The following is a 27,994-nucleotide window of genomic DNA, read 5'->3' on the forward strand; positions in this document are numbered from 1 at the left end:
TGTGTGTGTGTGTGTGTGTGTGTGTGTGTGTGTGTGTGTGTGTGTGTGTGTGTTATGGTAACTAGGGTAGGGGGGAGGGAGCAGAGAAGAAAAAAAGGAAAAAAGAAATTTACGTGATAACTATTATGAATTTAAAAGGAATAGCAACTTGTACATAATAGATTTGAAGATTCATTTGCAATCATCTTTTTTATTATATTGTTTATGGAAATGATTGTTTTATTCCATAAATTAAAAATAAAATTACAAAAATACATTATCCCATAAGAGGTGGTCATGTATCTCACTTGACTTTTTTAGGGCAATGGGAGATTTAATTATAAGCAAGATGAGAGGTAAACCATAACCGCCAGGCAACAAAATCTTCTCAGTAGACACTTTCTATAGAGCAGGGATTCTCAATTATTTTTCTGTCATAGACCACTTTGCCAGAAACTCATGGACTCCTTTTTGGAATAATGTATTTTAAAAAAATTATATGGGATTACAAAGGAAACCTATTATATTGAAAGTCAAGGTGTACTCTTTTTCCTATTTGAGTTGCTGGACCCTTCAAAATCTCTAACCCTTGCTCTAGTAATACCCTCTTGTATTTACAGGATAAAAGGTTTGAATAATTAAAATATTCAGTAAAATTTTAAAGCATGTTATAGTCATTCTTCAAGATAAGTTAATTCTTGAGACCTCCTTTTTGCTAGGCAAACAGTGCTAGAAATACCCAGAAACTCTTCCAAAAAACACATTAGGTAATAAAGGCAAGTTAAAGTTAGATTATAGAAAATGCTCAAATACCATTTCTCTTACCTTGTAATGAATTGAAGATGGAAAAGAGGTACATGAAAGCAATGTTTAAAGGTCCCCAAGCGAAGAAGGCAAAGCCCCACGTCATGCCTAACAGAAAGGTGAGGCTAACCACACTCCGAAGGTTCCTCAGAATCTCTTCTCGAAGGGTCCTGTTGCTTCTTTTCCCGTTCCTCCCACAGATCTGCACCATTACCACAATGAACATAGCAACATTCAAGAGAAACATGACTCCGAAATAACCGGCACAGGTCACATAAAACACCACTGGATCCTGGATCCAACAGCTGTAAAGAAGCAAAACCAGAAAGCAGTCCCATGTTAGGGATTACTACCATGCTCAACATTGGTGATTTCCTATCAGGCTTTGGGAGGGATGGGCAGGGGAAGGTTTGGCTTGGGTCTACTGCTGAACAATGGCCGTATCTTGATCACCTTCCCCTCTCTGGTGTTTCATTTCCTCATCTGACAAACGAGGGCATGGAATGGGTGGTTTATTCACATATTCAATAACCTGATTTCTGTGCTTAACCTACAGCAGAGTTTTCAAAATTAAAGTTGATTCTGAATCACATCAAATTTAATTTGTTTTACTATACTTATCTTCTCTAAAGGTGAGCTATTCAGTTCGGTTGTTTTCATGTCCAACTCTTTATGACCCCATTTGAGGTTTTCTTGGCAAATATACTGGAATGGTTTGCCATTTGTTTCTCTAGCTTATTTTACAGATGATAAAACTGAAGCAAACTGGATAGTGACTCACTCAGGATTACACATCTAGTGGAGTGTTTGAGGCCAGATTTGAACTCAGGAAGATCAGTCTTCCTGACTTCAGGCCTGGCACTCTATCTGCTGAATCACCTAGTTGTCCCAAAGGTGAACTAGTGATTCCAATTCAAGGAAGCAAATTTCACCCCAAGGGATATTGGTGAGACTTGGTGGGATGGAATATATGACTGGAATTTGGCTTCTAAGAACACAAGAGATATTAGGAGGTAGAGTACTACTGTATATACATATGCATATGCATATACAAATACATACATGTGTGTATATGCACGTGTGTGTATATATACATATATTCATGTGAATATTAAGAGGAGAGAAATGTGATGAATAGTTTTTGGGTAAGGCTCAAGAGGAGTAGAAAGAGAAATGATGTAGGAATATGCTATAGAGTATATGGACAGAATTAAGAATCTTCAAACTATAGGCTAATGAGTTTGACTTTTCTATTTCTGGAACAGTTCTAGAGCATATTGTTAAGGGGATGGCTTATGAGCATTTTCCTTTTGTGACAAGGTGGGGAGGGAAAAGAGAATAAGTATTTATATAGCACCTATTATGTGCCAGCCATTGTGCTAAGCACTTTGTAAAGATTATTTCATTTGATCCTCACAATAACCCTGTGAGATAAATGCTGTTATTATCCCCATTTTACAGTTAAGGAAAATGAGGCAAACAGCAGTTAAGTGACTTGCCCAGGGTCACAAAGCTAGTGTTTGAAGCTGCATTAGAAATCAGATATTCCTGACTCCAGGCACAGTGCTTTCTTCAGTGGGCCACCAAACCACCTTTGCTAAAGCAGAGACAGTATAGCATTGTGGATAGAATAGGCCTCAGAGTTAAAAAGACCAGGGTTCAAGTTTTGTTTCTGAGATATGCTGGCTGTCTTTCAATGACCCATTCTAATCTCAAATCAGAAGATCTATCACGGTGTGCCCCAGGAATCTCTCCTTGGCCTTGTTCTAGTTTACATTTTTAACTAATGACTTGAAGACACAGAAACATGTTTATGAGATTTACATATGCTATGAAGCTGGGAATGAAAGCTATCATGCTTGATAACAGAGTCTAGAGTCAGAGAGATGATGCCAGCCTAGAATTATGGGCCAAAGGGCATATGGCAAAAATCTAACAGGAAGAAACAAAAAACTGCACATTTTTGTTCTAAACTTCAGAAATACAAGATTGAGGGGGAGTGGCTAGATAAATGTTCACCTCCTAAGGAAGATTTCATTAGCTCAGTGGATTGCAAGTCCAGTAAAATTAAACAGTATGCCATAATCTGCCAAATCTGAAGTGCTGTGTTTAGATCTGTTCACATCTTGGGAAACATGTAGAAAACATACACTTCTGTTACTCACAATTCATTGCCTTGTCCCTTGATGTCTTGGCCATAGCCTTCTTTTCCATATATTTCATTTGCATTTGTGTTTCTACTTGCTAGAACAACTGTTACCACCAGAGCAGGCAAACCTGTCACAAAATATGATGACATCATAGGTGTCTTTGATGAAACATACCAAACTCTCTTTAAAGACTGATCAGGGCAAGAGAGAAAACATTCTTTTCATAGCAATGACTTGAAACATTAACTAGTACAGGGAAACCATGGCTTTTCCTCAGGGTAAGAATTTGAAGGTTACTAAAAGCTTGATCTAGGCAATATCTCCAGTGGGGATAGTAAATTTTTCCTCTGAATCATCTCCCACTAAATCTAATTCTTCTCTATACTTTCCCTAGGTGCAGAAATTGTTAGGTATACCTCTGGGATGGATTGTACCTGAATTAAGTGAAAAAAAAATTGAAAAACTCATTTAGTTACCATGAGACATCCATCCTACACTAGCTATAATTAAGATATTTTCCTTTCAAAGGAGGAATTACCCATAACTGGCAGTTTTGGAGGATGAGGGGGAAGGTACTTAGTCTTGAACGTCTTATGAGTTGTACCTATTTCTGATCCAGCTCGGTTCTATGAATGGTGTTACTTCTGATTCAGATGTGGCAAAAATGATAACAAACTTATAGAGTAAAGAGCTTCTAATTACTACAGTCTAAGGAGTTCTGTTGTTCTCTTTTAACCAGTAAAGCAGGCAAATAAGTGAAAGCAACAGCTACTGAGCATCTTGTATATTTTGTGCTTTCCAGTTGAGGAGCCAGAATATAATCTTAATTAAATAAATTATTATCACATTGTTTGGCTGTCTTAATGATGGCTTGTCAGGACTGCTGAAGTTCAGAAACATTCACATAAAGGAAGTTTTTCTTTATCTCTTCTTCAGAACAATCTTCAGATTCTTTATTTCACCTGATACAAAATGTATAGCATTTTCTCACACATAGTTTGATCAGCTAGGTGGCTCAAGGGATAGAGCAGCCAGGCCTGGAGTCAGGAAGGCCTGAGTTCAAACCTGACCTCAGATACTTATCAGTTATGTGAACCTAAGTAAGTCACTTAACCTTGTTTCCTCAGTTTCCTTATCTATAAAATAGGCTAGAGAAGGAAATGGCAAACCACTCCCATATTTTTACAAAGAAAAGTCCAAACGGGGTTATGAAGAGTCAGATATAACTGAACAACAACAAGCTTTTTACATATATGTATGTATAGTTTAGTGGAGATATGTTGAACCATAGAGGTACTGGTCTAAATATACATCTTGGCCATTATGCTACTATGAAGAGACATTCTCCTGTGGCAATTTTCAGTCATTTTTCAGTCATGTTCAACACTTCATGACCCCATTTAGACTTTTCTTGGCAAAAATATGGGAGTGGTTTGCCATTGCCAAACAAGGTTTGGTGACTTGGTCACACAGCTAGTAAACGTCTGAGGCTAGATTTGAACTCAGGAAGATGAATGTCTGCCTGACTCTTAGCCTCATACTCTATCCACTGTACCACCTAGCTGCCTTTGATGTCATCCTTTTTCACTGCTCTTAGAGGAAATAATTGAAGGAGAAATCCAAGCCCTAGGTGTACATGGGAGAGCGTTTCTACTCAGGCAAAGGTGACAATGTCCATTTCAGAAGTCATATTGAGAAATCAGTGCAAAGAACTCTACATGTCTTCTGATCACTTGTTTAATCACAAACTTCAAAGCCTAATCATATACAGTATGGATTGGTTTATCAGGAGGGTGGGGAACCATTACCAACTCTATTTATTTGGCTTAAGGTTTAAGGGTAGCCCCTGTGCTTTGAAGCACAATGGGAGCATAAAATTCCGTTCCAGATGCTTTCTCAGAAGAACTGTAATGGGCTGGCATTTGGGTACACAGGAAATGGATTTAATGGTGACTCATGGACCTTTCCCTTTACTACCATATTGAGAATTTTTTCTATAGATTATGACATTCTCTTGGAGAAGATTTACGTCTTGATATACCTTATTTATAGACAGGAGCTTTCCTTCGACTATGTCTGTAGTTAGAAAAAAATTGATGCTACTATGAGAATCCAGCAAAACACATAACCTTTGCTCACTTACCCCAGCCAATGATGCAGAATTTCAATATGTATCGGCGAATGTAAGTATTGAATACTTTAACCAGAGCAATATACATGTGAACTGCCTCCAATCCCATCCATGTGAAGGTTGCCAGAAGGAAAAAATGCAGAAGGGCTGCAACAGCTACACAGAGTCCATCAATGTCAAATGAGGTGATCCAACCATCAAGGAGGAAGATTAAATTTAGAAACAATAAGGCAGTACTAAGATTCATCAAGATTTTGGAGGGGTAATCTCTCCGTAGCTTTCTGAAATAAAGCACAGAGGAAGATGCATAAAGAATGACCACAAATCCTGATGGAAGCAAAGTTACCAGGGCTTAGAAATGAAGGTTTTGTTTAGCTCTGCAATGGCTGGTGGAGCACAACCAGATGTAAATAAATGAAGCATTATGAAAGAATGATAGGATCACAGACATGGAGATTAGATTTTATCTAGTCCAGTCCTTTCCAGAGGATGGTCCCAACACCAAGAGTGGATAAATGACTTACTCAAGGTCATATACCTAATAGGTAGCAGAGTCAGGATTTGAACACAGGTACTCTGGTCAGGAGAAAGGTCAGCGACATCCATAATTATGTTTGTCTGTCTATAGAAGGTTTATTTTCTTATTATAAATGATAATTTTTAATGAAAGGAAACACCATTAGTTTGTTTCACCTAATACAAATTTTATAGAAAAATAATGAGTATTAAAAGTAAAATAAAACTTCTCTCTACCTTTTATTACCCTCTAATTGTTTTCTGCCAATAACTAATGCTAATTTTCAACTTAAAGGACACTATTCAAAGATTTTTGAAGAAAATTTACCAATACTTCTTTTTTTAATTAGTTAAATTTCAATTTTAAAAATAGCTAAAAAATTAAATAAGCCATATAGTGCTATACTAGAGAACAGTAGCAGTTTGGATTAATTATATAATATGAAGATATTCTTCCTGATATACAATAATATAATGTAAGAAGAATCTAAAGGACATTCATATATTTTAATTCCAATAAGAAGAATCTATATTTGGTATAGCATGTTATATGCGACAAGACACTCCATAAATTAAAAGTACTCTTGCTTACATGAGTCACATAGGATTTAAGTACTCCTTAAAGCAAAGAACATTTTCATGTTTTCACTTCAGAGTAATCAGTAACTTAGGTTTGGCAGATGGTGAAATACTTACTCAAAAGCAACATATGTTAGGAGAGTTGCAGCTGAAAATATGGCAGAAACTCCACAGCCAATGTAGGTGATAAAGGTCAAGACTTTAGTGTTTCGTGTATCTATCTGTGAAGCAGTTCCTTGAAGATCCTACATAAAACATGAAAATGAATTTATGACTCTCTTCTTTTGCTATGGCTGCTATTTTAGAGAAAACCTTTGATCTATTCTATGCAATTACTTGAATGCTTAATACACATGACACTCAGTAGCTTTTATGGTGACATATTTCTCAAATATTGGTTTTCCTACAGGTGAAAATAGTGTGGCACAAGCAACCTAGTAGTGGTTTCAGATTATCACATGAAGCTAAAATATACCATAGGTAGGAAACTGATCATTAGTAATTTTTCTCCATTTCTTTTTTTTTGAACCCTTATTTTTGTTACATAAGACAAATGACACTTGAAAATAACAAACAGACAAAACAGTGGAGAAAAAGATCACTTTCTGAATTATCCTTGAGTTATAGTAGCTTATGAAGTACAGAAATGAAGGAATATAGCAATGTGATTTATTGTTTTTCCCTTCTGGAAAAAACATACAAACAAAAAACAAGTTACATTAGGTAGATAATGGTTGTTGGCTATTATATCCCAATTTGGGATAAATTAGACAGATGGCATTTATTAAATATATTTATCGCCTTGTTCTCTCTCTTTTGGTTATAGTCACAGATCATTAGAGCTGGAGGAGACCTTAAAGATCATGCTGATGAGCCCCCTCATCTCTTCTCTTTAGATGGCCCTGAGCGGGAAAGTCTGACAAGACCAATGGGAGTTGTGTTTTGCTATAGACCATAATATGAAAACCAGCCTCTACCATTAAATGACATAGCCAAGGCAGCAAATATTTTATAAGTACTGGGAATAAAGGTACCCAGTGTGACTACGCTGTAAATTTCAAGTACCTTCTCAAATGTTAAAGTACATAAAGAGACTATGGAGGCCCTGGAGGTGTCTTATGTAAGGGAATAAAGATCCTTAACAGAAACCTAGGAAAGATTCTTAGCAAAGCTCTGGTAGTCTGGAAAGGCTAAACATGAACTAAATCTTTCTTGGGTATAGTATAAGACAGGACAAATTTTGGAAAAGTTTTCTTCCCACCCTCCCTAGGCCCATAAAAGTAGTCACAGTGGAAAGAGGAAAGGAGTTGACTAAAAAAATTCATATCCTTATAAACATAAAAAACTATTGTATTATATGATGCTAGCAAGTAAAGCACAACTCATAGCAAATTCATAATGAAATTAAAACAATACGTGAACAAATCAGTCATCCAAGGTTATTGTGGTACCAAACTTAAAAATTCTTTGCTTTGGAGATCAGCCAAGATGGCAAAGTAAAAGTAAGTAGTACAGCCTAGCTCTCTTCCATAACTACTCCACAAAGATCCAGGAAAAGTACTGGATCAAATCCTGATGAGGAAATTTGAGAAAATAAAAAAAGTCATAGTGAGTCATTTTTCCAGCCTATGTTGGCATAAGGAGACAGAGAGAACTCTGGACAGGGCAAATTGGCTCTAACCAGGGAAGTGCTATGAAGAGCTTTCCAGAAAGAGGGCAGATGATGGCCCTTAAACCAAGGGCTTATCTGTAATTGTGCACTATGGCAAGAGAAGGTACGGGATCTTATATAGTGAAGCCTGATCTTATGGAAGGAGTAGGGACAGGTACCAACAGTCAGCTCTGATGATTACTATTCAGTGTTGGATGACAGAGCCAATGTGGACTTGGGAGGGGAACTGTATCTAGAGGTAGCATTCAAAGGTGAGGAGTGGTTCTAGGCCGTACGCCGCATACCAAGCAAGGAGTGAATTCAGCAGCTAAGTGGTTCAGACACCAGGAATGGAGCTCAGTCTCAGTTTCAGCTCAGTCTAAATCTTGTAGAGTAATAACTGGGGCAAGAATCCCAGACCAAGCAACAGTCAATAGCTCTGTTACTCTGAAACAATAGAACTTCCCAGCTGACTGATAGTGCCTGAGTCCATCAGCAGTGTATTGGAACTCCTAACAGCCAAGTCCACAGATGTGTTGCTTAGATCCAAACTTGGGCTAAGAACTTAGAGTACTTGGAGCAGGAGGGCAGCAATCAGACTTTGCTTTGGATTGGATAATATTGGGAGCATTAAAGATTACAGGTCCCCAGACTGAACTGTTTCAAAGATATTAGAATCACATAATACCCAATACCCAGGAAAGTAGCAACCAGAACCTAGAGAACACAAGGCAAGCCTTGACATTTCCTCCAGTAGTACACAGAGACCAGCCTTGATGTGAAATCCAAAGTCAGGAAGTAAGCTGAAGAATGAGCAAACAAAACCTCTGCTTTAAAAAGTCAGACAAGGATACTAAAGACACAAACTCAGAAGAAGAGAATTACTCCAAAACATCTATAAGCAAAGCCTCAAAGAAAAACACACTTTAGGCAGAAATTCAACCAGAATTCTTAGAAGAGATGAAACAAGAAGATTTTTTTAAAGTATCAAGTATGTTTTTATAAATGAAATGAGAGTGCTAGAGGAAAAAAACTGAAAAAAAAGAAATAAGAACTATGGAAGAAAGAATTAGAAAGAGAAATAACAGACTGGAACAAAAACCTCACCTAACCAACAAACTCCCTGAAAATTAGAATGGAGCACATAGAAGCTAATAATTCTTATGAGACAGGAAATATCAAAACAAAGTTAAAAGATTGAAAAAATAGAAGAAAATATAAATTATCTCAAGGCAAAAAAAAACAAATATAGAAAATAAATCAAGGAGATATAATTTAAGATTGATAGACTACCTGAAAGTCATAAAGAAAACAAAACAAACCCAAAACCTAGATACAACATTTCAACACATTATAAAATTGCCCAGACCTCTTGGAACCAGAGCGCAAAGTGAGACCTAGTTATCTCTTGAAAGAAATCCCCAAATGAAAGCTACAAGGAACAGTATAGCCGAAATCTAGAACTTCCTGCTCAAGGAAATAACTGTTAAGTAGCCAGAAAGAATTCAAGTATTGAGGAGCTACAGTTAGGATCACATAATATTTAGCAAAACCACCATAAAGACAGAGTTTACAATATAATATTCCAGAAGGCAAATGATATAGGCTTATAAACAAGAATAATTTAACCATAAAAACTGAACATAATCTTTTAGGGGGGCAAAATGGACATATAATGAAATAAAAGACTTCTAAGCATTCCTGATGAAAAAACTAAAGTTGCTTAAAAGCTCTGAAATATAAATACAAGAATCAAAAAAAAAGATAAAAATAGTAAATATAAGGAAGCACAAGGGACAATGCAGTAGACAGACCACCAGGCCTGGAATCAGGAGGACATAAGTCTAAATCTGGCCTCTGGCACTTATTAGCTATATGACCCTGGGCAAGTCACTTCTGTCTACCTCAGTTTCTTCAATTGTAAAACAGGGATAATAATAGCTGTTTTCTCACAGGATTGTTGTGAGGATCAAATGAGATAATAATTGTAAATTGTAATTGATGATCTTAAAAGAAGGAATGGGAAAGAAATACAGTGGGAGGGGGCGGGAAGAAGAGAGAAAAGGTAAGGGAAATTATCTCATAATGCAAGCAGTGTTCAATCAGAAGATTATAAGTACAAAGAGTTAGGAGTGGTGAGAAGGGAGGACACTTGAATCTCACTTTCAGCTGAACTTGTCAAAGGAAAGACACACAGTTGAGTACAGAAATGTGTATTTACTTATCAGGAGGGAGAAGGAGGAACAAATAAAAAGGAGGGGATATTAAGAGAGGGATTAGTCCTAGCTGAACAAACTCTAACCAAGGAGGGTAGATCACAAAGAAGAGTTTAAAAGGAAAGAAATGATAAGAACCTGTGATTGGTTTCTGGATAAGGGAAAGAGAAGAGGGGAGCTAAAGTAGACTGCATTAAAACTGTGGTACTTGTACTGAATTCACTCCTCTCTCACCACTCTCTTTTTTATAAAGAGGGGGCAAGGACCTCTAATCAAGGCAATAACCAACCGTGATTCCAGAAAACCAAGTTAAAACATGCTACCCAATTCCTCACAAAGAGGTGATGGACTCAGGGTATAGATTGAAATATATTTTTTTTCTTGGACATGGCCAATGTAGTAGGAATTTGTTTTGTTTGGTTATATTTTTGCTAGGGTTTTGTTTTCCTTTCTTTTTCAATGGGAAGAGAGAAGGCAGGAGTAATAAAAGTAGATTTTTGTTGAATGAAAAAATAAAATTAATTTTAAAAAGAGGGTATAGGCTGAATAAAGGTAAGATCAGAAGGGCAACAATTAATTGGGGAAAATCTACATATGAATTTATTTCATTTAAGTTGTTGGTTTCCTTATAAATTTGCATTGGTTCCTTAGGTATCTTGAAAATAAGACATAATATTTTATATGGCCAATGTGTAAATTTGTTCTTACCTATGCATTTTTTTCTTTTTTCTTTTCATTTTCTCAATGAAAAAGGGAAGGAGGGAAAAGAAAAATTAATGTTTGTTAACTGGAAAAAATGAAGTTTGAATGTTTTAAAAAAATAACAAATAAAAAACAGTAGGTGAGGGGGAGATTTTTTGCTTCAGTGGGGTTACAAATCACCTTTAAGTAGAGATTTTTATGTTCCTGCCATCTCGTCTAGTATTTCACATATTTATAGGGTTTTTAAAAACTTGCAAATTTAAACCAGTTAAACCAAAGCATATGTTTCTACATTAACTCTTATAAAGAATATAACTTTCCTGGAAGGATTGACTGTGAACCAAAATATATCTATGTGGAAATAAATGAGTCTATTTTATAGGACATAGGAAATCTAGAGAAATTGAGGGATTTTCCACTATTCAAGAAAGGATGGCTTATTTTTAAAAGGGAAAAAAAAAAGGTTGGCATTATATAGGTCAACATATTTTTGAAAGTAAAGAAATAGATTTAATTTATATTTAGAGAGCAACAAAAATGTTCTTTTCTTTATTTTATATCTATGTCTTGTTTTCTTCCCTTGAGACACTTAAGGCCTAAAGTTGTCAGAAAAATTACCACGAGTCCATGAAATTTGGTCAGGCTAAGTGGGTGATAGATCATAGGCCAAATTAATAACAGGCCCTCAGGCAGCACTAGGTGTTCTTTAGCCTTTTCTCTTGTTATCCATTCAGGCCTGGCAGGAATAAAAGTATATGTGAGTTCAAAGAATGATACAGAGCTCACACATCCCTGCTCCTCCATACCTATGTGAATAATCAGCTTTACCACCTTAACCAACTGTCAAGTCTAGCTCAGATTTCATAAGCATTTTAAGTGCCTAGGGAGGAAGTGTGATTTCACCTTGTAATTGGTCTCCCTGATACAAGTGTCTCCTCACTCCAATCTATCCTTCATTTAGCTGCCAAAATGACTTTCCTAAAACAAAGGTCTGACCATGTCATTTCCCTATTCAATGAATTTTGGTGGCTCCCTTTTACCTCCAGAATCAAATATTAAACCCTCTGTTTGCTATTTAGCATCCTTCATAACCGAGTCCTTTTTTACCATTCCAATCTTCTTAAGCTTTATTCCACTGTATGCCCTCTATGATTAAGCAACACTAGTCTAATTGCTGTCTTTCACACAGGAAACCCAATGTTCTGACTCTGTGTCTTTGAAATGCGTGCATCTCTCCATCTTTACCTTGGCCTCCTAGCTTCCATGGCTTCCCAAAAGACTCAACTCAAATGCCACCTGCTACAAAAAGCATTTTCACATCTCTTGCGGTTAGTTTCTTCTCTTGAGATTAACTTTCATTTACACTGTTATTTACCTTTTTCATTATCTGTGCTACTGGGATACTATGCAATCCCAGAGTCCTAAACTTATCTTTATATTAAAAAGAAGCCTTCTGAACACAGCTATCATGATGTAATGTAAGAGTTCTCTTCTACTTTTTTTTTTGCTTTCCAATGGAAAAACATTAATCTTTGCTTTATCATGGGTGTGTTCTTTCTATTTTCCTTTTCCTTCTTCCAAAACTCTACAGCTTCCTAGTCCCTTTCTCTAGATTCAGGGGTTTCATTACTTCTTTCTTTGTTTATATGACCTTTTATATTACTGCATTTTTTTAATTCTCTCAAAGAAACAAAACAGGAGGTTTTATCTTGTAACAGTTACTCAACAATCATTCACACTGGATTTCATAGTATTCTTCATTTAGAACCAATATTCTGAGTGTGGAAGAACAATGATTAGGCTGTGAAAGAACTGTTACAAGACACAGTCTGAAAACACAGTGCTCCGAAGGGAATCGTGATTTCACAAACGAGGAAGAGATTCTGCACTCACCATCAGAACCCCGAAGTGGGTGAGGTGGTTGCACAAGCACACTGTCTCGCTTTCATTTGAGTCTCTGTGTGCAACACAGCCTGATGTGTTCCAGCCACCAAAACCTTCTGTAGGAATAAAGCAACATAGACCGTTAACAATATTAGCAAACAGAGTGGGGTGCAACAGAAAGAGCAATGGATATGGAGTCAGACAACCTGAGTTCAAACCTTGGAACTGCCACTTAGTAACTGTGAAGTGGAGCAAGTCAACTTTATCTCTCTGTGTCTCAATTTCCTCTTCTCTAAATTGGGGAGTGGAGAGGGGCCAGACTAGGGGATCTCAGAAGTGCCTTCCAGCTTTAAACCTAAGATATTATGAATGTATTTCCATGGTGAAAGATACCCTATATTTTTTTCTGACCTCTACAGTTGATCTCTGAAATTAAAAATTTTAGAAATTGCAAATATTCGGAATAAACTAGATCAAAATAGAAGGAATACAGAAAAATTTAGCCAATGCTTTGGCTTTTTGGAAAATTATAAAACAGAACTGCTACACTTCCTTTCTTTATTTTCCCCTACTCCTGCCAAAAATTAATTCCATTATCCCTTACAACTCCTTAAGGAAGAAGTTTTTAATCTGGGGATCAGGGGCCATGGATAGTTTTCAGGGAATCTGTGAACTTGGATGGGGAAAAACTTACATCTTTATTTTCATTAACTTCCAAATGAAATTTGGCATTTCCTTCAATTATTTAAAACAATATTCTAAGCGATGTCTGTAGGCTTCACCAGGATGCCAAAGGGGTCCATGACCCCCCCTACACACACACAAGGTTACTATTTGAGTAGTAAGGAAGACATCTTAACCACTTATAATAGCCAATTAAAGGAAGACCAGAAGAGTAATGGGCCATCATAATGATCTGGATTTTAAAGAAGGTGGGGAAGTAGTAGTTGGCTTAGCCTTATCTGTATGCTATATGGTGATTTTATTCCTTCCCTTTATCAGGAGCTCAAAAAGGCTAGGTAAAAAGCAATAAGTAATAAAGAAGAAAATTTTCCAATTCTCATCAAAAATATCTGTGTATTTTCTAATTGTGCCTTCTCTGATGAGAAGGTTAAGGGGCAACTAGGAGTAACAAAAGCTTCCATTATATAGTACTTGGAGGAGAGGTTTGAAGTATACATATTATTACTCATATTTTTCAGATAAGAAAACTGAGGCTCAGAAAAGCTAAAATATCTACAAAGTACTTGAGTTGGGACTTGAACTAGTCCCAACTAAGTGGCAGAGTAAATAGAGTACTGGGTCTAGAGTCAGGAACATCGGAGGTCTGAAAGTTCACGAAGACCTGGTCTCAGGCACTTACTAGCTATGTGATCCTGGGCAAGTCATTTAACTTCTGTCTGCCTCAGACAGACGACAGAACTAGATTAGACTAGAATAGAATAAAAATATATAAATTAAGGACATAAAATCTCCCAAACAGGTAGAAGAAAGAGAAAATTATATGGGGAGTAGTATAGGATGGTCCTGGCGTTTTGGGTGTATTTTAGCCTAAAGATAGTGCAGTGAATCTCAGGGCAATTTATATAGATATAAATACTAGCTATATAAATACTAGTTACAATCATCATCATTACTACAGCTAAAATAATTACTACTACTTCTACTATTACTACTATTTCTACTACTACCACTACCACCACCACCACCACTACCACTACTACTACTACTACTACTATCACTACAAATCAGGTCCCCTCATTTCATGTCCAGTGCTCTTACTACTTTTAAATAGATACTTTGTGGATTTCATAAGGGAGATGATAAATTAACCTTGTGACCAAGGTGGAAAAATAAGAGTTGGATGACATGACTGATAAATAAATTTGGAACTGGTTGAACAACTGCACCTAAGAAGTGGTAATTAATGGATTGCCATCAACTTGAATGGAAGCCTCTAGTGGTATGCCCCTGTTCTGTCCATTTTTATCAATTATTTTCATGAAGATATGAATGATTATTAAAGATTAGAAAATGTGTTCAGTGCTATAATAAGGATCCTAAAATATCTCAATAGGCTAGATAAAAGACAGAAATAATGAAGATAAAACTTAATAGGAATACATATACAAAATATAACATTTAGGTTAAAAATTATTTACAAGGACAAAGTAAGGAGATCTATGATTTTGCAGTTCATGTGACAAATATCTGAGTTTTAAGTTGACTTTAAGTTCAGTATAAATTAACATTGTGTTATGATTGCTAGAGAATGTTTATGCATTTATGTTTATGTTAAGCTTCATAAAAATGTATAGATAAAGAGAAGTAATGATCTTCTTGTACTATGCCCTTGTCCAAAAAAGTCTTGAAGTAATGTGCACAAAACCCTGAAGTATCTAAAGGCCTATGGAAGAAGATTAGATAAATTAATTTTGAACCTCAGAATTTATTATCATCAGCTCCTGATGGGGGGTTAGTTAGGGGTATGTGTGTGTGTGTGTGTGTGTGTGTGTGTGTGTGTGTGTGTGTATGTGTGTGTTTTGCTTTCTGTTCAGCCTTAAGAAAATAAAACAGAATCGACTCTTCTATCCACCTAAAATGGTTTTTCAATACATGCAATCACATCACCATACTAATGATGTAAATCAGGAAAAAAAAAAATGACTACCAATTTAAATGGCAACATGGCAAAGTTCAGAGAGAGCCAGGATAACCTAGGTTTAAGACTTGATTTTGATATACTGGTTGTCTACTCACAAGTCATTTAGCAACTTTATAAGACTAGGAATGGCAGAGTAGTTGCTAATATACATTGGTGGAGAGAATTTTCTCACTCAGAGACCCCTGCAATAATGAAATCAAAAGTGCAGACTGGAAAAACAAAAAGGGAACATTTATTTTTAAACTTACTGTTTTTATTCAAATCCCAGAACACACAGATGGGATGAAGCACCTAAGTAAACATAAGCACAAAACATATAACAAGGTATTTAGGTAAAATGATTCAGAAATTATTGGATTTTAAGGTTTTCACAGAAAAATAAAAAGGAAAATCAATATTAACCATGTTAATGCCATATAACAATGCCGTATTACAAACCTGGGAGAAAGTGACCTTCAACCAGAATCCTTGGGGTTAAATCAAATGTGAGCACTAAGGAGGAATGCATTAATTACTTCAAAACAGAAAATTATAACTTTTAATGACTCAAATGAAAAATTGATATACTATGGTAGAACAACTCCCCCCCAAAAACAAACAAATTGTGGACTTGGCATCAAGAGACCTGGACCCGAGTTTTGATTCTGACACTTACCATTTATGTTCCCTGGGATAACTGCTAATTTGTTTAACTCATCTGAGCATCAGCATCCCAATTGTAATTGGATATAATCCCAAATTATAATTAAATATAACTTAAATTATACTTATGAAAAGAAATATAACGATGATGATGATAATGATAGCGATAATATTGGTATTTCTTACTCCTCAATGATACAGTGACAGTCAAACTAGATGAAGAAAAGAGCTTGTAAAGGGCTATAAAAATGTAACTTGTTGCTATTACTCTTGTTGCAAAATCTTCAGTCTATTATAATTAGTGATATTACTAATTCATTAGATGATGAGCTCCTTGAGAACAGGTATTGTTTTTGCCTTTCTTTGTATCATAGCACTTGGGCCTGGCACTAGCACATGCCTAATACAATGCTTACTGACTGACCAATAGTTGACAAAGTTCTTAGAATATATTTTATTTTTCCCAATAACATGCCCATGTCTCTTTTGCAAATAACAAGACTAAACTAAGGTAGATGTTCTTAAATTTTTTTAATTCCATGACCTGCTTTGGTAGTCTGGCGAAGCCTATGCACCCCTTTTAAGAAAAAAACCATGTGTATGCATGCATTCATGCATTATTGTACGTATGTATATCCATATACAATACATATATGTATATTGTGTACATGTGTATATATACACATTTTAATTATATTATCATACAATTATATACATTATATATACTATATATACAATATATATGTATATATGTGTGTATATACATACACATATGCAGATACACTATATGTGTATATATAAATTTTAAAATTCATAATAGAATGTTTAATTCAGCTAACAAAAATGAAGATATATATTTTTCCCACCCAGCTTCATAGACATCCTGCAATGTATCCACAGATTCTTTGGGAGTTCATGGATCTCAGGTTAAGAATGCCTGAACTGAGGAAAGGTTAAATGATAGAATCAAGTCACCAAGTGTTAAGATTTAGACCTTGATTACTTGACTCTGGTGTCTCCCCAATAAAGTGTAGGAGCCTTGAGATTAGAGACTATTCTTTTTTATGTCTTTGTATCTTTAGCTTCTGATATAGTGCTTTGCACATAACAGGCACTTAAATAGCTGTTAGGCTAGATTAGATTGGATTCACAATTTAAAAAAAAACCTTATTGAAAACAGAAATCCTTATTTATCACAAAACCAACCTGTTCTTGAGCAGCTCTTTTATTAGCCTGTCTGACTGAGTAAATCTTAACTTACATGACTTTGTGGGGAGGAAAGAAGAGGAAGAGAAGGAGGAGAAGGAAGGAAGGAATGAAGGAAGGAAGGAAGGAATGAAGGAAGGAAGGAAGGAAGGAAGGAAGGAAGGAAGGAAGGAAGGAAGGAAAGAAGGAAAGGAAGAAGGGAGGTAGGAAGGGAGGAAGGAGAAGAAAAGGAAAGGAAGAATGAGGAAGAGAAGGAAGGAAGGAAGAAGAAGAAGGGGGAAGAAAGGAGAAGGAGGAGGAGGAAAAGGAGGGAGAGGAGGAGAAGTAGCAGCAGCAGCAGTAGTAGTTGTAGTAGTAATTGTAATTGTAGCAGTAACAGTAGAAGTAGAAGAAGAAAAAGATGAAGAAGATAATGATGATGACGATTATGATGATGACGATTATGATGATGACGATGATGAAAACATCTAGCATAGACTACCTAGGCACCCAGACGTGAGTGGTTGTCACATGGCTACTAAGTATAAGAGGCAGGTTTAGAAATGTCTCCTGATTTTAAGTCCAGTGCTCTTTCCACAATATCAAGATGCTCAAGGAGCATGAGTTCAGAATTTAAACAGCTTTCAATATTTCAGTCGCACCTCTACTATTTTTCTCATTATCAATATTGACTTATGTTCTTGTTTTTAATGGAAATTCTTTTAAAGTCAAACCTACGGTTAGGCAGGTTGTACATCTGTATTTATCTAAACAGAGTCATCCAACCTTTAAAACATTTTCTCTTCAATCTGTTCCTCCTGATGGCTTTCATTTCTATCATTTGGACTGCTACACCCCACCCCTACCACCAAAGAAAGTTGCCAATTTCCCATGATGTAAGGACACCAGGCAAAATTCCCAGAGTTGGCAGCTTCCCTCTGCTCCCTTCTTTACTCTGGAAATGTACAGGTTACCCCACAGGTCGTTGCACAAATTCCCAACAACCCTTTGAGATAGTCTAAACCTGATTATCTCTATACTTGGACAAGTGTTGCCCAAGCCATTTTCTTACCTGATTTCGTGTATGTTTGATTATAACCTGGACAGGTTCCTGAAGATCCCGGATACTAATGTTTCCAATACTGCACGCCATCACATAGCTCACTAGCTTGTCTCGTTGAGTTTCTACATCCTTTTAAAGAGAAAAAAACAATACCTTACACGTACTAGTCCAAGTGCACACTTTTATTTTATTGTGGCATTCCAAAATAAGCAAACAGTCAGCAACTTTTACACTTAAGATCTCCCATTATAAGAATGTCCTGTTTATAAGATCAAATTGCAGGTTTTCCTCATGGTGTTCTGCTATTTCCCTTATTATGATAAATACACAGGGAGAACACATTGTAAGGCAACTTTCATGAAGTTTCACTTGAAATGACTATGTTTGAGGCCAGTTTTACCTTATACAATGAAAACTCATAAACAATAAAAACTCATAAAAAGTTGCTAAAAGTTACATCATTTCCTTAACCATGAAAAAAACCGAGACTGCTTATCTTTTGGGGAAACAATTTTTATAGGTAGAAAGGAATTACGGTGTAAATTTTTTAAAAGTCTGGCTTTTATATCCATACCAACCACTTGACACATTTACTAATGGATTATATCTAAATATAATTTTGGTGGATCAGTTACTGACTAAAAATTTTGAATTGTTTTTTCTGATAGATATTTAATCTAAAATTTAAAGTTTTAATCACAGAACTGAGTGATTAACTTATACACTGGTAGTGGAGGCAAGAAGACCTGAGTTCATATCCTACTTTTGACACTTACTAGCTGTGTAACCCTGGGTAAGTCATTTAACCTCTAGCTAATTGGTCTCTGAGGTCCCTTCTAGCTTTAAATATATGATCCATCACTTAATAGGACAGGGCAGGAACTGTTGCTATGCTTGGCCCATTATCATTCAGTTGTTTTTCAGTCATGTCTGATTCTTCGTGACCCCATTCGGGGTTTTCTTGGCAAAGATGCTGCAGTGGTTTGCCATTTCCTTCTGCAGCTCATTTTATGGATGAGGAAACTGAGACAAATGGGGTTAAGTGACTAGCTCAGGGTCATATAGCTAGTAAGTGCTGAAATTGGATTTGAACTTAGGTCTTCCTGACTCCAGACCTGGCACTTTACCCACTGTGCAGCCAAGTTGCCTAGCCTGGCTCCTAGTGAGTATTTAAAAAGCACTTGTTATTTAAAAAGTGTTTTACTTATAGTGTAAGAGTTAAGTAATATAAATATTACTTTATCTGATCCTCAGTTTCCACATCTATAAAAGGAAGGGGGCAGGGTGGATGATCATAGTATACTACGACTGCCCCTCTTGCAGCTTTTGTCCATGTCCTTTCGCAATTCTGTTATGAAAGACAGGGGCGGGGGGGGGGGAGAAGAGTCCACCATAGGCCTTCCTTACTTTGTTTTAACATCGCAGGGACACCAATAGAGCTCTCAGACTGCTACCTTGTCATCCCTTATACTGCCACTTGATCAGCTTATCTTCCTATTCTAGATTTCTCTAATGACATTTTTCAATCCTATTCTTCTTTGAAGCTCCTCAAAGAAGATTATTGTTGCAGCCAGTTCATAACCACCATGCACTTCTTCCCTGCCTTCTCTATGACATTTATTTTCAATTCTCCAAAGAATGTTTTGTTCCATATCTTGTAGCCATATAGCTACAATAGTAGAAAACTGGTATTAAAAAGATTAAACTTTATTTTTAGGAGAAACTTGGTTTCAATAAAGGCAGCTTTATAGGTTGTCCATCGAGATATATGCTTTATTTGGGAAATAGACGTTCTTCAACCACTTGATCTTTCCTGTGAAGATGATCAAGAAAACCTTGAGTGGTTATGGGTATCTTCTGTAATCTTCCCAGACAATTTGAAAACCAGCACAATATCACTGTATCATGGGAACCTCTGGAGGACTGCACCATCCACAAATACTCACTCCTCAGTCTGGACTCTGTGCTGGATCACCTCTGTCACAACACTGAACATTTTTGACCTGGATATATTTTTCTGTTTTATTCCTAATCTTTTGCTTATGATCAGAGAATTATTAAGTAGCATTTTTTCCATCATATCTTTCAAGGAATCTTGAATGAGTTTGATGTTTGGTGGGAGACATCTTATTAGAAGAAAACCTTGAAGGAAACATTTCACTGTAATAAATCAAATGCTTTTTCAAATAATGAACACAATAGGCATTGGGTTCTACCTGTATTATAGTCTATATCATTGAATCAATTGGGAAATGGTAAAGATGTGATCTATAATATCACTTTCCAAGGCCTGATTATTCCCTGCAAATACCCTTATCACAAATGTATGTACTCCATTCATGAGTAGCCAAGTCTTGTAAATATTTCATTTTTTCATAACATAGTACTGCTTAGAATCACCCATAATCCTTCCCATTTTATAAATGAGCGTATATTCTAAATTGGTATTGACTGTGACTACCAGATCTCTCTTCACAAGTAATATACTTACTAACAATAGAATTTTTATAGACTTTCTTGGTCTTCTTGTTGTGACAAATGATACCAGTTAAATCTCTATATAAAAAAATTTTAATAGGTGTTGATGTCATATCTGTTATCCTTTACCTATTTTTCATTTTTAATAATTCATCTAAATAGTTCAGGATTGAGCTGTTTCAATTGTATGTTATATCTTTTTCCTCATTATTATTCTTCAAGTTTTTTTTAAATAATTCTGACTTCTGCTCTAAGAAATCAGTGGTCTGATTTTACACAGGCAATTAATTCAAGAATAATTCATATCAATAATGAGCATCAAGCTTACTTTTCTGAAATATCAAGGTGTCTTTAATCATTGTAAGAGGACATATAATTCTTAAAATAAATTCCAGATGAACATTTTTGAGGGAGAGTGGGAGTACAGAAAAAAATCTAATTTTGGTTTTAAGGATGTCATAACTCTAAAAATTTGGACATGAAGGCATTCTAACCCTCCCTCCTCTAAATTTGTCTGTCTATATCATTAATCTGGCAATGTCATATACTATTTTGTGAAACCCACTAATTCTTCAGTCTTTTTGGATCAACTTTCTCTATGTTTTTGTCTTCTCTTCCCAGATGGACTGTAACCATCTTTTGGGCAGAGACCATACATTATAGTACTTTGTTTCCTTCACAATTCAAAGTTCAATGAATTATGGTGGTAAGCTGTACTTTCCCTTAGTCCTTCAATAGATCTGCTATCTATTTATCTATAGGAAAAGGGATAGTAGAATTAATTTGTCTAAGTAATATTCCAATCTGCTTTGAGAAATTTCAATTTTTCTCCTGCACAGCTGGGTTTCCTCTGAAATATCCTACATCAACTCATATTTTAGTATTTAAGAATCCCTTCTGTTAAAAACAAAATATTTTAGTGTAGCTTTTGTAGATAAGTTCTGTTTTCTGAGGCCAGGGGAGGTCATGGGTGTTTGCTGGCAGATTACTCTCTAGGATCTAGAAACAATGCCAATAAAAATGGTAATGTGTGCTCAGCACAATAGCACCCAATTCTGCGGATGTAAAAGAGCAGAAGGTCATTTGAAATACTAATAGGAAGGCTGATTAAAGCCAAGAATGCTTCTCATTACGAAAACACTACTTCCTTCTGAATGAAAAAAATTCCTTTCCCTTACTTAGTGAGTAATTCTCTTTAACCTCGCTTACTTGTGTATGAAAAGATTGAAAATAGCTAATATTTGGCCTAAACAGAAAATGCAACTATTTAGTAATAACAATATAAATTTTTATAGTAGAGTATTTAACTTGTATTTTTCAACCTGTAATACTGAAACTAATATTATCTTCTAGTTTAAATATGAATAAACTTATGTTAGCAGGTGTTTAAAACAATTATGTTATTAAAGACCTTCATTTTAATAAAGAAATGAAGTTATTTTTCTATCATTCCTGATATGTTTAGTTTTAAGAGACTTGGAATTTTACCTTTTTTTTTTAAAGGACTCAATGTAGATCAAGAATAATTAATTCAACATATACTTGCCTGAAAAAGTCCAGTTTTGTTGAAGAAAGTAAATTGAGCTCTTTTAACTGACTCAGATTCTTCTCTACTTAAATTCATAAGTAAACTTCGGGGCAAAATGACAGAAGCCAAAGAATTCACTTGACCTGTCTCAAAATCCATCTAGGAGACACACAAATAGAGTAGTCAAATAATTACAATAGTGTAATCAGCACAACTGACTAATATGTGGTGATATCCCAAAGCACACAAGTAAGTCATAGGCCAACTGTTCCCTTCATTAACACATACTCATTTTATCATCTATTTGGATAAAGCCTCTGTTGAGAAAGACCTGAGGCTAGTTGCTCTTCATGTTTTTATGTGATCAGGATTTAGTGATACTTATTTATTTGAACAAAGAGAACTCTGCAAAGTTAGTGGAGATTCTCAAATATGATAATTAGATTTTTTTCTTCTTTAAGACCAAAGTAGTTAATTTATCAAATTTTCCAGATTCTTGGAGAAACAATTTGTGGTTTGGGAGTGTCCAGAGAAGAAAAAGAGAGACTAGGACTTTTTGGATTAAGAATAAAGAATGTCTTTGGAAAGGGGAAATTTTAAATTTCATGATTTTTCTTTTCCAGTAACTTGTACTTACACCACTGATTAAATGGCAGAGGGACTGATTTCATTAGAGTCAGTTTTCCATTTAACTTTTGGGACAGCTTTCACACAATGGTCTTTCTTTGGCCATGAAAGAAGAAAAAATATACATCTCACCTTGGTCCTAAACGCATACCTTCCTCTAGATTCATGTCTAAGGGAAGAGAAGATTTTCTCCCTATATACTAGTAGAGCAGCTGGCAGTCTATTCTGTTCTAGCAGTTACAAAGTAGTATGGCAAAGACCATGTTTAAATGTGTGAAAAAGTGGTCACTAAGTTAACACAAGAGAAATTCCACTGGCCCCACCCTCAACATGCCTTAGTCATCTCATTCTGTGGTAGGAATGTCTGCTAATCCCATTCCCACTCTCCATAAACCAAAACTGATCATGCAATATGACCCTCACAGCTGACTCCTCTCTTTTTTGAGAGAAAGAACTGACACCAGTAACTCCTAAAAAATATGAAATAGTAGATGATTAAACCACCTTTTCTTGACAACAAACTATCATCAATGATTTAGATACTTCTAACACAACTCTATACAAAGGAACTACATGTCATTTTAGCACGATCTGAAAATTTCCTTTCTGGTACTAAATACTTAGAATTTGTAATCCACAGAAAAAAGGATCAGAAAGAAAGCCAGACTGAATTTTTTTCTGATGAAAATTAATTTTGCCAACAGTTCAGTTGGAATAGCACTGCTTCCAAAGAACTAAAGATCCCACTGAGGACAATGGAAAGGTAAATGGTGAGTGTGAGCAGGATGCAGCGTGTCAACAAGTTTGGAATAAGAGTGAGAGTAAAGGAGTCATCAAAGAATTGTTTGACAAAAAGAGAAGATAAGCTGGTCACATGGTAAGAATGAGGGATGCCAGGTGGTTGGCCAGAATGCTCCTTTTGGAAGAACTCCAGCACCTTGGGTGGACCCCCTATAGCAAATGGGAGGATGTTGACAGTAGCTGCACAGGATAAATGAGCATGGAAGGATTGGGAGCAGAATCACTAGAGAGAACTCTAAAATTAATGAGATCACAAACCCATGTGAATATTGAATACTTAAGTACTGGTCCAGTTGCCAACCTCTGGTTTTAGATTTCCAAAGTGGGGGGGAATTACATTTTCCTCAAGTTTATTCTAAAATTATAGAACTTTTTTGAGGGGTACTCAATAATTTTATCCTCCAACACACAAGTCACAGAATTTCTAAGTGATTCTAGAGAGATGAGACCTTACCCTTTATGCTCAAAACTGCTAAAATTATCAGCCTCCTGAAAGGAAAGAAGGTAAGTATCCAAAACATATATGCATAGCTATGTTTCAAAAAGGCATAAAACTACAAGCTCATACCTGGAAATATGAATCATTACTATTTGGGAGACCAATACTGAAAGTTGAGCCTTCATATGTCTCTGGGGTCAGAGATGACACTCCAAGAGCCAGATTTCGAGTTGTAATGTTTACAGGTACTTCGTTATTTAGCTTTATCTTAAAAGCCAACTCATCAATAGTTTTTAAAGCCCTAAAGACACCAAAAACACTATCATCATCATCATCATCATCATCATCATCATCATCATCATCATCATAAGAGTAAGTAACAGACATTGGCATATACTATATCACAGAGCAAGTTAAAAAATCATGCGCACTGATCTTCAAAGCCTTTTATTAAACCAACATCATGGACACATATCAAACATACCTACAATGTACCAAATGTTTGGTCTAATCGTCTGTTTTTAGGCAGGTGAATTCCTACAGCATTAAGGATGGATACTGCTCTATCTTTGCCTTGAACATCTCAAGGGAAAAAAGCACTAGTCCTGGGTATATTATATTGGCATTAAGAATGAGAAAAAGAATCTACCACTTTTATTTTAACATGTAAACTGCTCTCTGCAAAATGTGGATGAACTATTATCCCACCATCATTTAAAATGCATTATTTTCATCAAAACTAAATATCTTTAGGAAAGAAATCAGCAGTTATTTATGGGTATAGATATTAGAATTTTTACTGAGAATTTTCTTTTCAGCAAAACACTTAATTTGATGAGTATGAGTATGTTCTGTTCTACTGAGGAGTGTTTACTTGCCTGTCTGGATGACCCTGGAAGAGCAGGGGCATTGTGTAACAATAGAGGCAGGCCACTTGCCCAAGGGTGTGTGAGAGCTTTTATAACAGAGCTTCTGGAATCCAAGGAGACCCCCCAGTGACCTTCAGTCAGACCCCCTGAGTAGAATCTCGGAGCAGTGACAAATTTCATCTTCAACATAGGGAACCCCTATAGTAATCTTTTAGGAACTATGTAAATCACACTCCTAGGTAACATACAATAGAAATTATTACTGGCTTTAAACAGTTTCTTCCTCTGTTTTCTGTATCATGTACAAAGATGATAAAAGACATGGGAAAACATTTTGAGACAAGCAATTATGCAATGCATTTAGAAACGTTTGTCTCACAATAGTGCTCATCAATAGAGCTAGTAAGGGCTAGGGGAAAGCCTAAAGTTATGGTTTATTTTTTGTTATTACAAAGAAATTATTAGTGAAGAAATAAAAATAACTTTTAACTAAATAGAAATCTCAGAGTGAATGCTATAAAACTACAAGGGGGGCGCTTCATTACATCACTGTTTAATATATGTAGAATTTATTCTCCAACAACTCTAAGAGAAACTGTAACTCCCAAAAGACTTGGTTATGGTCCTTCCATAGTGAGTACCCTAAGATAGTAAGGTTTTTTTTAAAAGTCTAAGTTATGAAACGGCTATGTAATTGCAAAATGTCTACTTTTAGGAGGTTTGAGAATTATAAAAATTTTCTAGGTTATCTAGTTCATATTTTAAATAAAAATACTGCTATAGTCACACAAATTGTATGTAGGCTTCTTCTGTGTTGACAATGAACCCCACCTTGTTTTTTTTTTTCAGTCCTCCATATTCTTTGCATCTTATTACACTAAAATTCTCTTACAGTGTTTCATCATAGTATAACGACAATACCCTGGATTTTCTAAGGCTTCTACCAGGAAGTACAAGATTCAGGTGTTTGTACTAAGCTGGAAAAGCTAAGTATATGCAAAAAGGATTATTATGGAGTTTTTGGCCACAGTGCCCTATGAACACTAGCTACTTTGGTGTGGGATGGCATGATCTGCAGTCATGGAGATACCACTCACTCTGATAGAATTACAAACCCTTGAAGTAGTAAAGTAGATATATCTTACAGGAAGATATCTTTAACATGTCACAGAAAACACGCTCTTTAGGGAAATACAATTGAGTATTTTGTGGCTTCAGCTTATTATTGAAATTTATGTCAAACTACATAGGCAAAAGCATTTTTATCTACCCAGTCCCTCAGGAAGAAAAAAAAAAATACTTACTCTGAAGAAGACTCCAGCAATTCATTGTCTGAACTAGTTAAGATATTGGAAAATATGGTCATTACAGTGGAGCCTAAAGTTATATCAATGTTTTCTTCATTATTTACAATTTTTTTGAGGTACTCCACAATACTGGTTATGTTGGCTGAGGTGAGGGTCTGTCCTTCACTAGTGAAATTTAGAAGCTCATTGGCTATTTCATTCGTTATTCCTAAAAAATATACACAAAATCACAATAAAGAGCACATGAGAATATAATTACAAGACATTTTTACCTCTCTTTGACTCAACTTCCTCATCTACAAAATGGTAATGATACTTGCCAACATAACCACCTCACAGAGTCATTATGATGATGAAATGATGATAAAATATAAAAACTAAAAAATATGTAAAGGCTACCCAACTGTCTACTACAATGACCTTACACTGAGTTTAGACGTTTGACACGTCTCCTTCTACATATGACCTCCAGCTTCATTTTATATTCTTTTGCCATTCAGAAACAAAACTTTGGTTAGTGACATGGCAGTTAATTTCATGGAATAATTGAGAAAAACTCTGAGGGGAAAAATGAGGCAGCATGGGGCAGAGGCTAGAGAGCTGGCCTTGAAGCCAGGAAGAACTGGGTTTAAGCCCTTCCTCTGTCATATATACCTGCAACTTTTAGTGTTCTAAATAACTAAGAATAAAAGTTGAAGAGAAAAAAGTGCTGACCTGCAATGGGAGAAGGAGTTTTCTCACCTGGGAGTTCCCTAAACCAATTACATCACAGTTCCATCTGTACTATAGAGGGAAGAAATCCATTTCCTTTACTCGACTCCTCTGATAATGATTCTTACATACTAGCAGAAGTGCTTTCAATTGTTAAAGAGTTGAATTTCCCTTCCTCCTTTAATAATAGTAACAAATTGAGCTGCCCAACAGATATGGGAAATTATTAAGGTCTCAATACTACCAAATGCTCATAGCCACAACAAAACTTAAACACATTACAGTGGAGGAGGCCTAAATCCATACACTCAAGATATGCAGACTGTCTCCATTATAATTTCCTTCCTATTTGTCATGAATTTCAAATTAATCAGAAAATAGAAATAAAGGAATAACTATTCTTTTTTTTAAACCCGAGGAAAGTGAAATATTAATTTGCTGGGTTTTAATATAAAAAAATAGTGTATGTTAGGACAACAGTTCTATAAAGGTTGGGAGACATAAAAAGAAACATCATTATCATTTTGACAACTGAAAGAATATTACTTGTTCACTCACCAGTACAATTTGTTAAATCAGGTGGTCCCCAGTAGGTTTTGTTTGTGGTATCCTGATGGCTAAGCAACAAATATTCATATTTCAATCCACACTCATATAAACCAAAACATTTTATACTTTTGAACCAAAGAACTTTAAAAAGAAGTTAAGAAAGTCTTTTAAGAGCTTCCTATGAATTTCTAAATAAAAAACTTTATGATAAAAAGCGTAATCAGTAAAAGTAATCCTGGGCACATTTAAAAAATGAAATAGTAAGCTTTATAACAATGTAAGGAAGTACAATTAGTACACGGTGCACTGCACTGTATTGCAAAGGTCTGCCAAATGAGCAAACCCCCACCCTTATATCCAACATCCCATTCCATTTTACCCCTCCCATTATGCTGACTCCCCAATCCTGGTCATCCAGCCTCACTGCCTTAGATGTGAACTTTCTACCTTCTCTCCAAGCACTACTCTCACCCCGTTTGACCTACTTCAAAGTTCTATTCTCCGACGTTAACTTCCTC

At 35.7% G+C, this 27,994-nt stretch overlaps 1 protein-coding gene across 4 annotated transcripts in view; it reads right to left on the reverse strand.

Moving 5' to 3' along the window:
- ADGRG6 (adhesion G protein-coupled receptor G6) overlaps nucleotides 1–27,994 on the reverse strand; it is a 180,329-nt gene that overhangs the window by 23,281 nt on the left and 129,054 nt on the right. For all 4 annotated transcript variants that reach the window (XM_027850672.1, XM_027850673.1, XM_027850676.1 and 1 more), the window contains 11 exons: nucleotides 27,486–27,544; nucleotides 26,214–26,424; nucleotides 24,170–24,341; nucleotides 22,192–22,332; nucleotides 18,177–18,296; nucleotides 15,526–15,568; nucleotides 12,622–12,728; nucleotides 6,277–6,404; nucleotides 5,077–5,345; nucleotides 2,949–3,060; nucleotides 805–1,088 (listed from right to left, as the gene is read on the reverse strand). In XM_027850672.1, the coding sequence (XP_027706473.1) occupies nucleotides 805–1,088; nucleotides 2,949–3,060; nucleotides 5,077–5,345; nucleotides 6,277–6,404; nucleotides 12,622–12,728; nucleotides 15,526–15,568; nucleotides 18,177–18,296; nucleotides 22,192–22,332; nucleotides 24,170–24,341; nucleotides 26,214–26,424; nucleotides 27,486–27,544 (1,646 nt within the window). The remainder of the gene's footprint in view (nucleotides 1–804; nucleotides 1,089–2,948; nucleotides 3,061–5,076; nucleotides 5,346–6,276; nucleotides 6,405–12,621; nucleotides 12,729–15,525; nucleotides 15,569–18,176; nucleotides 18,297–22,191; nucleotides 22,333–24,169; nucleotides 24,342–26,213; nucleotides 26,425–27,485; nucleotides 27,545–27,994) is intronic.

This window comes from Vombatus ursinus, unplaced genomic scaffold, assembly GCF_900497805.2.
Source record: "Vombatus ursinus unplaced genomic scaffold, bare-nosed wombat genome assembly UNPS02009132.1, whole genome shotgun sequence".
In the NCBI taxonomy this organism is placed as follows: Eukaryota; Metazoa; Chordata; class Mammalia; order Diprotodontia; family Vombatidae; genus Vombatus; species Vombatus ursinus.